This window comes from Cetorhinus maximus, chromosome 2 (assembly GCF_964194155.1).
Source record: "Cetorhinus maximus chromosome 2, sCetMax3.hap1.1, whole genome shotgun sequence".
NCBI lineage: Eukaryota > Metazoa > Chordata > Chondrichthyes > Lamniformes > Cetorhinidae > Cetorhinus > Cetorhinus maximus.
The window spans coordinates 99,006,674-99,019,012 of record NC_135880.1 but is presented as its reverse complement, the minus strand read 5'-3'; the positions used below and the strand labels follow the sequence as shown (position 1 = coordinate 99,019,012).

General features: G+C 41.3%; 1 protein-coding gene across 6 annotated transcripts in view; it reads right to left on the bottom strand.

The window, feature by feature from the left end:
- Positions 1-12,339, bottom strand: part of vps13a (vacuolar protein sorting 13 homolog A) — a 523,321-nt gene that overhangs the window by 150,595 nt on the left and 360,387 nt on the right. For 5 of the 6 annotated variants that reach the window (XM_078567491.1, XM_078567508.1, XM_078567499.1 and 2 more), the window contains 2 exons: positions 10,139-10,534; positions 9,070-9,174 (listed from right to left, as the gene is read on the bottom strand). In XM_078567491.1, coding sequence (XP_078423617.1) covers positions 9,070-9,174; positions 10,139-10,534 — 501 coding nt within the window. The remainder of the gene's footprint in view (positions 1-9,069; positions 9,175-10,138; positions 10,535-12,339) is intronic. The other variant, XM_078567517.1, reaches the window with a different exon arrangement.

Genomic DNA, 12,339 nt, shown 5'->3' with positions numbered 1-12,339 from the left:
TATGGATTGCAAACAGCTCTTTACACAGCTGCACAGATTCTTTATGCAGCCTGAGCTACTAGTGCTGCAGATTATGTTCTTTTGTAGTTGTGGGATGAATTGAACGTTAGCCATCAGAATGCTAATTTCTTGTCAAATGGAGATCCTTCTCCTGCCCGAGGCCTATGTCAGCAAATCCACCAGAATATTTTCACACCAACTGAATATTGTATTTTAAAAAGAAATTATGTAGGGGAAGTATAAAAGCTAATTTTGTTTTAAAAACACCTAACGAGGCAGTTGGGAGATTGAAAACAGTGTGAGAGAAGAGGCAGTCAGGAGTCTGAAACCAATGAGAGAGGAAAGGCAGTCAGGAAATTGAAAACAGAGCGAGTAGACAGGCAGTCGGGAGTCTGAAAACAGCCGAGAGGAGAGGCAGTCGGGGAATTGGAAACAGCGTGAGTGGAGAGGCAATTGGGAGAGAAAAACAGTGCAAGAAAACAAATAGTAACATCACATCAAAGCAGCAATTTGATTGGTTGGAGAGGAAGCTAGCTGTTTGGCGAGTATCTGGTGAGTATCTAGTAAGTGGGTAAGGTTATTTTATTCCTAAGGTTTAAAACAGTATAGGCACAGTACTTTTTTAAGTTGATAGTAAGTTGATTGGCCTGTAAGTGCTTAGTGTTAGGCACAGTGTGTTAATAGCCAGCTAAGGGCACAGGAGTTAAGGTAGATCTATAAATAAAATGGAACTCAATAAAATTTTAAAAAAAATTAAAGTAAACACCTAAACACATACCTGTGTAGTTAAGAAACATGTAACTTTTAGTTGTCAGTGGTACTAGCATTTAATAAGCACAGTAAATTGTAGCATACAAAGAAATTACTCTAAGTTAATTAAGAAAATAACTAAATTAACTAAATAACATAAGTAACAATGGCAGGACAGGTGTTATGTTGCAGCTGTGGAATATGGATGGCTTTTGGACACCAAGGCGATCCAGGACAAACACGTCTGCAGAGAACTAGAGGAATTCCAGATCAGGCTTAATGATCTGGAAGCCGAACTGCAGACACGGCGCAACATAAGGAAGGGTGAGAAATACCAGGACTTTGTTCCAGAGGATGGTCACACCTGAGAAAAGGGTTGCCTGTTTTGGGTCGGCAGTAAGGGACAGGGGGATGTGACCGTGAGTGAGGTATGTAAAGGGACCGAGTAGACAGTAGGGGAGGTACCTCAGACTTTGCAATTGTCAAACGGGTTTGAAGTGCTCACAACCTGTGTGGACAAAAGCGAGGTCTGCCAGATGGATGAGCAGGCTAGCCATGGCACCACGGTACAGGAAGCCATTCAAGCAGGGGGAGCAAACAGGAATGTAGCGGTGGTAGGGAACAGTACAGTAAGGGGTTTTGACACTGTTCTCTGTAGCAAAGAGTGAGAGTTCAGAAGGCTGTGTTGTCTGCCGGGTGCCAGGTTTCGGGACATCTGCTCAGGGCTGGAGAGGAACGTGCAGTGGGAGGGGGAGGATCGGGTTGTTGTGGTCCATGTAAGTACCAATGACATAGGTAGGACAAGGAAAGAGATTCTGCATAGTCAGTATGAGGAGATAGGTACCAAATTAAGAAGCAGAGCCTCAAAAGGTAATAATCTCTGGATTATTAGCTGAGCCAAGCGCAAATTGACATAGGGCAAATAAGATTAGAGAGATGGATGCTTGGCTCAAAGACCGGCATGGGAGAAGTGGGTTTGGGTTCATGGGACAACTGGCACCAGTACTGGGGAAAGTGGGGGCTGTACGGTTGGGACGGTCTACACCTGAAGCATGCTGGGGCAAGTGTCCTTCTGAATCGCATAACTAGTGAAGTTGAAAGGGTTTTAAACTAAATCATGGGGGCTAGGGGTCAAATGTGGGAAGGTGTGGTACATTGAAGTGTAGAGACAGGGTAAGAGAGGAAGGTATTAATATAGGAAATGATAAACAGACCATGACAGGAAGGGACAGAGAGTACAAATCTAAGATTAAACCAACAGATAAGGTTATAGGTTACAAAAATAATAAAAGGGCAAAACTTAAGGCTTTGTATTTTAATGCATGTAGCATTTGAAACAAAACAAATGAACATATAGTGCAAATAGAGTTAAATAAATAGATCTAATAGCCATTACAGAGACATATTAGACCTGAACATTGAAGGGTATGTGACTTTTAGGAAGGATAGGAAGTTAGGAAAAGTTAGAGGGGTGGTCCTGTTCATTAAAGACTACATTAACACAATAGAGCATGATGGCTTAAGTTCAGGAAGCCAGGATATTTTGGGTAGAGATGAGGAATGAAAAAGGCAAGAAGTCGCTTGTGGGAGTAATGTACAGGCCCCCTAACAGTAATGACACAGTAGGACAAGGTATCAAAGAAGTAGTAGTGGGAGCTTGTCAAAAAGGTACAGTGATTATCATGGGGGATTTTAAATCTACATATAGGCTTGGACAACCAGATGGGCAAAGGTAGCATAGATGGCAAATTCATTGAATCTTTTCAGGATAATTTCTTACATCAGCAAGTTCTGGAGCCAACCAGGTAGCAGGATACATTAGCCCTGGAATTGTGCAATGAGATAGAATTAATTAATGACCTCATCGTTAAGGCACCCCTAGGTAGCAGTGGTCATAATACGATTGGATTTTACATTCAGTTTGAGGGAGACATGACTGGATCTAACACTGCTATTTTAAACTTACATAAGGGCAATTACAAAGACATAAAAGCAGAGTTAGCGAAAGTGAATGGGCAATTTAGGTTAAGGGATAGGTCAATAGAGACCCAGAGGCACACATTTAAGGGGATATTGCAGAATGCACAGAATAGATTCATTTCAACAAGAAAGAGAAATTCCAAGGGGAGGATCCACCATCCATGGTTAACTAAAAAACTTAACAATAGAATCGAACTTAGAAAAAAGCATGTAATTGTGCAAAGATGGATGGCATGTCAGAAGATTGGACAGAATAAAAAAAACAGAAAAAAATGACTAGAAGATTAATAAGGAAGGAAAAATTAGAGTACGAGAGAAAGCTAGCTAGAAATATAAAGACAAAAAATAAGAACTTGTATAGATATTTAAAAAAGGAAAAAGTTTACAAAGTGAGTGTTGGTCCTTTGGAAACTAAGTCTGGGGATTTAATAATGGAAAATAAGGACATGGCAATGAATTCAGTAGGTATTTTGCATCGGCCTTCATGATAGAGGATACAAGTAACATCCCAGAAATAGCTGTAAATCAGGAAATGGAAGGAAGGAAGGAACTCAAGAAAATTACAATCACCAGGGAAGTGGTACTTAGCAAACTGCGGGTTGACAGGTCCCTGGGTCCTAATGGATTTCACCCTAGGGTCTTAAAAGAAGCGGCTAGTGATATGGTTGATGCGTTGATTTTAATTTTCCAAAATTCACTAGATTCAGAAAAGATTGGAAAATAGCTAATATAACACCTTTGTTCAGAAAGGGAGGGAAAAAGAAAACAGGAAACTATAGGCTAGTTAGCTTAACATCTGTCATAGGGAAGATGTTAGAAGCTATTATTAAAGATGTTATAACAGGGCACTTAGAAAAATTCAAGGCAATCAGGCAGAGCCAACAGGGCTTTGTGAAAGAGAAATCATATTTAACCTAGTTATTGGAGTTCTTTGAAGAATTAACAGGTTACCAGTTTAAAATAGATCAAGCTAAGGAAAGGTAAGGATCTAGTTTTTATTTAAAGTACATAAATAATTTAACAATTTTTTTTTACTGTATTTAACTTGAAGTAAGGGTTTTTTTTCAGCTAGAGGCATGGCAGGGCAGCTCAGTTCCCGCCTGCAACATGTGGGAAGTCCTAGATGCTCCTTGCGCTGTGACTGACCACGTGTGCAGGAGGTGCCACCAGCTGCAGCTACCTGAGCTTGGAGTTTTGGAGCTTGAGCAGCATCTGGAGACACTGAGGTGCATCTGCGAGGTTGAGTGCTTTGTGGATAGCACGTTTTTAGACGTGGTCACCCCACAGCTTACGGAAGTGCAGACAGAGAAGGAACGGGTGACCATCAGTCAGAAGAAAGGTGTCAGGCAGGTAGTCAGGAAATCCCCAGGGTGCAGCTCGCTTGAGAACCGTTTTTCTGTGTTGGAAAATGGTGAAAGTGACGGTTCCTCTGGGGAGTGCAGCCATGCTCATGGCACTGTGAGTGGCTCAGCTGCACAGGAGGGATGAAAAAAAGGGGAAGAGCAAAAGAGGTAGGAGACTCGATAGTAAGGTGAACAGACAGGCGTTTCTGCCGCCATATACATGCTCCAGTATGATATGTTGCCTCCCTGGTGCCAGGGTCAAGGATGTCACTGAACGGCTGCAGGGCATTCTAAAGGGGGAGGGCAAACAGACAGAAATTGTGGTACATATTGGTACCAACGACATAGCTAGAAAGAGGGATGAGGTCCTGCAAGCAGAATTTAGGGAGGTAGGAAACAGATCAAAAACCAGGACCTCAAAAGGTAGTAATCTCTGGATTACTTCAGGTGCCATGCGCTAGCGAATATAGAAATAGGAGGTTATTCCAGATGAATGTGTGGCTGGAGAGATGGTGCAGGAGGGAGGGCTTTAGATTTCTGGAACATTGGAACTGTTTCTGGGGGCTGTGGGACCTGTACAAGGCGGACGGGTTGCACCTGAACTGGAATGGGACCAACATCCTTGTGGGGAGGTTTGCTAGTGCTGTTGGGGAGGGTTTAAACTAACTTGGCAGGGGGACGGGATCCTGAGAGGAGGTTTGGCAGGGGGAGGTGCACAGCCAAAACTAGAAGAGAGAGCAAGTGAGTCTGGAAGGCATAGAAATTATAGGCCAGTTAAGGCACAAGAGGGCTTAGCAAGGTTGGATGGTATTTATTTTAATGCAAGGAGTCTGACAAATAAGGCAGATGAGTTGAGGGCACAAATTAACACATGGAAGTATGATGTCATTCCTGTCACAGAGACAAGATTGGGAGAGGGGCAGGATTGGCAGCTCAATATTCCAGGATATAGGGTCTTCAGACAAGACAGGGGAGGAGGTAAAAGAGGAGTGGATATCACAATATTGATCAAGGAATCAATTACAGCAGTAAGGTGGGATGACATCTTAGAAGGCTCCTCAAATGAAGCCATATGGGTAGAACTGAAAAACAAAAAAGGAGCAATCACATTACTGGAAGTGTAGTATAGACCCTCAGTCAGACAGAATTAGAAGAGCAGATATGTAGGCAAATTTTAGAGAAGTGTAAAAATAATTGGGTAGTAATAGTGGGGGATTTCAACTTCCCCAACATTAAATGGGTTAGTCATAGTGTGATAGGTTTAGAGGGAGCGGAATTCTTAAAATGCATCCAGCAGAGCTTTTTAAGCCAATACGTAAAAGGTCCTACAAGAGAGGGAGTGGGCCTGGGCTTAATTCTAGGAAATGAAGCCTGGCAAGTGGTAGGCGTGTAGGGGGAGCATTTTGCAGATAATGATCATAACTCCATTAGATTCAAGATTGTTATGGAAAAGGACAAGGGAGGACCAGAAATCAGAGTTCTAAATTGGGGGAAGGCCAATTTTAATAAGTTCAGATATAATTTGGCCAGAGTGTACTGGGAGCAGCTACTTTTAGGTAAATCTGCGTCAGAGCAGTGGGACTCATTCAAGAGGGAAATAGGGAGAGTACAGGGCCAACATATTCCAGTAAAGACAAAGGGTGGGACCAACAAATCCAGGGAACCCTGGATGTCGAGGGATATACCGGATTGGATAAAGAGAAAAAGGGAGGCTTATTGCAGATACTGAGGGCTCAAAACATCGGAAGCCCTAGAGGAGTGTAGGGGGAGCTTAAAAAGAAAATTAGGAGAGCAAAAAGGGGCATGAAAAAACAATGGCAAGTAAAATAAAGGAAAATCCAAAGGTATTTTACAAGTACATTAAGAGTAAGAGGATAACTAGGGAAAGAGTAGGACCCATTAAGGACCATAGTGATAATTTGCGTGTAGAGCCGGAAGACGTAGGTAGCGTTCTAAATGAATACTTTGTGTCAGTGTTCACAAGTGAGAGGGATGATGTGGGCATGGAAATCAAGCAGATGGACTGTGATATAATTAAAGAAATTAGCATAGAAAGGGAGGAGGTTCTATGTGGTCTGGCAGGCTTAAAAGTAGGTAAATCTCCAGGCCCGGATGAAGTGTATCCCAGGCTGTTGAGTGAGGCAAGGGAGGAGATAGCAGGGGCATTGGCACTAATTTTCAGTACCTCTCTGGCCACAGGAGAGGTACCACAGGACTGGAGGACAGCCAATGTGATACCGTTATTCAAGAAGGCAGGAAGGGATAAACCAGGGAACTACAGGCCAGTCAGTCTAACCTCAGTGGTGGGGAAACTATTGGAAGCAGTTCTGAGGGACAGAATTAATCTACAGTTGGAGAGGCAGGGATTAATCAAGGACAGCCAGCATGGTTTTGTTAAAGGGAGGTCATGTCTGACCAATTTGATTGAATTTTTCGAAGAGGTGACCAGGTGTGTAGATGTGGGCAATGCATTTGACGTTGTCTACTCGGACATCAGCAAGGCTTTTGATAAGGTCCTGCATGGGAGACTGATAACGAAGGTAAAAGCCCATGGGATCCAAGGCAAATTGGATCCAGAATTGGCTGAATGGCAGGAAGCAGAGGGTAATGGTCGAGGGGTGTTTTTGCGACTGGATGACTGTGTCCAGTGGGGTTCCACAGGGATAGGTGTTGGATCCCTTGCTGTTTGTGGTATATATAAATGATAGACTTGAATGTAGGAGGGTTGATCAGTAAGTTTGCGGATGACATGAAAATTGGTGGGGTGGTAAATAGTGAGGAGGATTGCCTTAGATTACAGGAGGATATAGACGGGCTGGACAAATGGGCTGATCAGTGGCAAATAGAATTTAATCTGGATAAGTGTGAGGTGACGCACTTGGGCAGGACAAACAAGGCACGGGAATACACGATGAATGGTAGGACCCTGGGAAGTATCAAGGATCAGAGGAACCTTGGTGAGCAGGTCCACCGGTCCCTTAAGGTAGCGGGACAGGTAGATAAGGTGGTTAAGAAGGCATATGGGATACTTGTCTTTATTAGCTGAGGCATAAGAGCAGGGAGGTTATGCTAGAAATGTATAAAACGCTGGTTAGGCCACAGCTAGAGTATTGCATGCACTTCTGGAATTCGCATTATAGGAAGGATGTGATTGCCCTAGAGAGAGTGCAGAGGAGATTTACCAGGATGTTGCCTGGGCTGGAGAGTTTTAGTTATGAGGAGAGATTGGATAGACTGGGGTTATTTTCCCTGGAGCAGAGGAGATTGAAGGGGGACATGATTGAGGTGTATAAAATTATGAGGGGCATGGATAGGGTAGACAGGAAGGAACTTTTCTCCTTGGTGGAGGGATCAATAACCAGGGGGCATAGATTTCAGGTAAGGGGCAGGAGGTTTAGAGGGGATGTGAGGAAGAATTTTTTTCACCCAGAGGGTGGTGGGAATCTGGAACTCATTGCCTGAAAGGGTGGTAGAGGCAGATACCCTCATAACATTTAAGAAGTATTTGGATGTGCACTTGCGATGCCAAGGCATTCAAGGCTATGGGCCTAGTGCTGGAAAATGGGATTAGAATAGTTAGGTATTTGTTTGACTGGTGCAGACTTGATGGGCCGAAAGGCCTTTTTCTGTGCTGTAGACCTCTATGACTCTACAACAGGTGCTGTGGATAAAGGAGAACCGGTAGATGTACTGTACTTAGACTTTCAGAAGGCAATTGATAAGGTGCTCATCAAAGGTTATTGCGAATATAACAGCTCATGGTGTAGAAGATTGGCTAGCTAACAGGAAACAGAGTAGGCATGAATGGCTCATTTTCTGGTTGACAGTATGTGACGAGTGGTGTGCTACAGGGATCAGTGCTGTAGCCTCAACTCTTTACAATTTATATGAATGATTTGGATGAAGGGACCGATGGTATGGTGGCTAAAATTGTTGCTGCCACAAAGGTAGGTAGGAAAGTAGGTTGTGAAGAGGACGTAAGGAGGTTACAAAAGGATAGGTGAGTAGGCAAAAATCTGGCAAATGGAGTATAATGTAGGAAAATGTGAGGTTGTCCATTTTGGCAGGACAAACAAAAAAGATGCATATTATCTAAACAGTGAGAAATTGCAGAGCTCTGAAACGCAGAGGGATCTGGGTGTCCTGGTGCATAAATTGCAAAAGGTTAGCATGTGGGTGCAGCAAGTAATTAGCAAGCTAATAGAATGTTATTGTATTCAATTCCCCATGCAATCAACAAGAGTAGGGAGGTTATGCTTCAGTTATATAAGGCATTGGTGAGAATATATCTGGTTCTCCTTGGTCTCCTTATTTAAGGAAAGATGCAAATGCATTAGAAGCAGTTCAGAGAAGGTTTCCTAGATTAATACCTGGAATGGGCAGGTTGTCTTATGAGGGCAGGTTGTCCTATGAGGCCAGGCTAGGCTTGTATGTGCTGGAATTTAGAAGAGTAAGAGGCGACTTGATTGAAACATAGAAGATCCTAACAGGACTTGATAGGGCGAATGTGGAAAGGATATTTCCTCTTGTGGGAGAATCTAGAACTCTGGGTCACTTATTTCAAAATAAGGAGTCATCCATTTAGGAGAGAGTTGAGGAAAATGTTTTTCTCTCAGAGAGTTGAGAGACTTTGGAATTCTCTTCCTCAAAAGGTGGTTGAGGCAGAGTCTTTGAATAACTTTAAGGCAAAGGTAGATAGATTTCTAGCAAGCAAGGGGGGGGGTGAAAGGTTATCGGGGGTACACAGGAATATGTGGTTAAAATAAGATCAGCTATGATCTCATTGAATGGTGGAGCAGGCTCGAGGGGCTGAGTGTCCTATTCCTGCTTTTAATTCGTACGTTCGTATGTATTGGTGAAATAAAATACAAACTGGCAAGAAGGCCCAAAAGCCAGGGCCTTATCTCTTTAAATAATAGGGTTAATATAATTTACACACTTAAAAAATATATAAATCTGCTATAGATCATTATTTTCAGTACTTATATTATCTTACCTGATACTCCTTTTTTGGTCCTTTGCATTTAACTGAGCCATAACTGCCCATGGTGTCCAAAGAAAATGAATCTGACAACTGGCTGTCAGTTATCCTAAGCTGAACCTGTATTTTTAAAGTATTATTGTTAAAAACAGGTAGAATTTCACAGTATTCATGTCACTGTATTTCAATTAATATTTTGTGCTGAAATTAATTATGCTCAGTTCTACCATATTTTGCTACATTACAGCAGTGACTTCACTTCAAAAGTACGACTTAATGCACTTTAGGACTGGGGTGCCAGTTGAAGAAAAGTGGCGAGATCCAGAAACTGAGAATAGGCAAATGTACAGTTGCTGCAGCTGATTCTATTACTTTTAAGAGAACATTGGTGGATCCACGCCATTTACACATCGTAAGTAGAGTTGAGGAAGTTCTCCAGATGTGTGCCTTTTTGGTGAAGACCACGCCCATGGAACCCTTGCTGGTTGTGTACTGCTGTCAGCTCGTGATCAGGCTAAATCCTAGAGGAGGAGCTGGAATTCTTTGTGAGGAAGACAGAATTTTGAAGCACTTTGTGACCGAGATTGATAACATGCATGTTGAACAGACTGCTGAGCCAATTCTGTCTCAAGATCTGTTTTAGTTTACCTGTCATTTGATATGTGATTTATAGTTTACAATTGATTGCAATTTGTCTGTTAATCCATGTTTAACCTATGCTGATTCTGGGTTTTAAGGTATAGGTGGTTACAAATACAAAGGTTGTATTTAGTGTTTGCTTTGTTTGACTCATGTACAGTAAAAAAAATTATTTTGTTTTGAACCATGGAATCTTGTGGCTTCATTTCTTCAATAAATAGCTGGGATTTTGTATTCCTTTTATTGAAAACAAGTTACTGATCTCGGCCAATATCATAACAGACCTCTCACCTGCACCTAAACCCATGCACTTTTGCAGGTTAAAATTCCTCACAATAACATCCTTTGTACAATGTTATAATTTTGTTTTATTTTTAATACTTGAGTAAAACAAATGAGCATTAAAGATTAGTAAGGCAAAACAAAAAGTAGAAACATAGCTTACCTTATTCTTTTCGAAAAAGCATTTAGATCCAAAAGAAAAAAGCAGTGGCTTTTTGTAGTCCAAAGGATGTTTACGGTGAACATCATCAGCTTTATACTGAAGCATTCGCCCAGTTTTATTTATCATCCAATAGGGGCTATACAATGCTAGCATCACATGTCCAACATTGTATGTTGTAAGGATTGCAATATCCATTTCACTCTCTTCACCATCAATATATGATTTAAATTTGATTAATTCAATATCTGTTTGATTGCTTTTGATGTCGTATTCTCCTGCCCAGTTATGTTCTAAGTAGTCAATAATAGTCAATGTCAGTTTGGATTTGTCCAGTACAGCATCATGAAGCTGGGCAGAATGTCCTTCATTTAGAGTCAGCCTCTGTTTTAAACTTCCCTGCAACAAGAGTTTTTTTTAAAAAATAGCTCTGGTTACTGTATTTATTTTTTCAACATGTTCAGTATATTTGCACATGTAAAAATATGTTCTAACAGACACTGGATGACAAACAAACATTGTGTAGCCTTATTATTTCAAGAAGGAATTCACAAACTTCTGAAATAGTATCAGAGCCATTGTTGGGTTAAACTAGATATTTGTTAAGATAGTTCTGCTACAACAGCTGAATAACAATGCTAAATTTGAACACAACTGAAAATTGGGAAAAAGGTGAGAGGGAGTTCTATAGATGGATTAAATACGAAAATCAGTTTTGCTTTCCTAGTTTTGCATGCATTATTCATGCCTTTGCTTTCATCCACTCTTTTTTTTTTAAAGAAAGGTTTTTGCGGCACAGACATGAAATGAAGCAGACAGTATTACCAGACACTATGAAATAATTCCAATAACCAACTTACAAAAGTAAGAGATGATGCTGCTGTAAATATGGTGGATAACAAGATCCATATGTATAACTGATGAGGTGTGCTGTGACATGTGAAAAATAATGAATTAATGACAGGAAGATGCAATCCATGAGCCAGAATGGTTAGCAGGTTTTGCAATTATTAATTTGATATTAGCTGTTGAGTTTCTCTCAATGTTCTGAAATAAGTCTTTTTTTTCCCGAAATAAAAAAAGAGAAAGAATCCATATAAAATGAGTGACATTACAAATGTCATCCAGCCACTTGGGATTTATGTCAAAACTACTTTTTAGTTACAAAATAACAGAACAAATGTTGAGAAGGTAAAGTGTATAAGAGACAAATTAAAGTTACTTATCTTCAGTAAAACAAACTCCATTCTTCGAATATATTTTAATATTCCAAATATGAATGGAATATCTGTGATTAAGAAAATCTATCCTTTTTAGACATAGGAGAGTGGTGACTCCCAATCGCATACAGTGGTAAGTGCCCCTTCTAGCTTCACATTAAAAACACTGGCTGCTGCTGGCCGTCATTTGCCCTCCAATCCCATTCACTACTCACCTTCCCAATCACTGCTTTTCTTCCAATTGTTGGCTCCCCTCACCTCCCCACCACAATCGTTAATCCGCTCTTCGGTCACTTACCTATCTCTTTAAGACATTTTGCTACATTAAAGGCGTTATATAAGTGCAAATTATCAAGATTTAAATATATTTGAAGTTCTAGTTAGTTCATAAGCTGGCTAGTGTAATTTCAATCAGCCAATGTATATCTTAGGTCATGTGTCTTGTGATCAGGCCCTTTGGGCACCTCAACCAATGAGATTACGAGATGATTGTGAAGTGACAAGCTGCTAGCATTACTATCAGGACCCAAACACAACTTTGTTCTCTATTAAGAGAGGGGTCATATGGGTTGCCTGGCTTGAAAAATGACTTAAAGATAGCTGAGAGAAACTGAACACCTATAAAGGCTATGAACATCACTGGACAGGATTTTTCATATGGTGGGTGGGCTCGGTGGGAGCAGTTGCGGAACCGATCGCCGCTCGCAATCGGCTCTGCGCCACTATTTTACGCGGGCAGGCCAATTAAGGCCCGCCTAGCGTAATACGTGGCCGGCAGTGCTCAGCGCTACCTATGCGGGCAGGGGGAGAAGGGAGAGTCAGTGCCAACTCTCTTTCGCACATACGCGCGAAAGAGCGCTTCAATCTCTGAGGCACGGAACTCGTTCAGGGAGACTGAATCGATATTAAAATGATTAAATATAAGGTTTATAAATTTATTTAAACATGTTCCCTCATGTGACACAAATGAGATGTGACATGTTT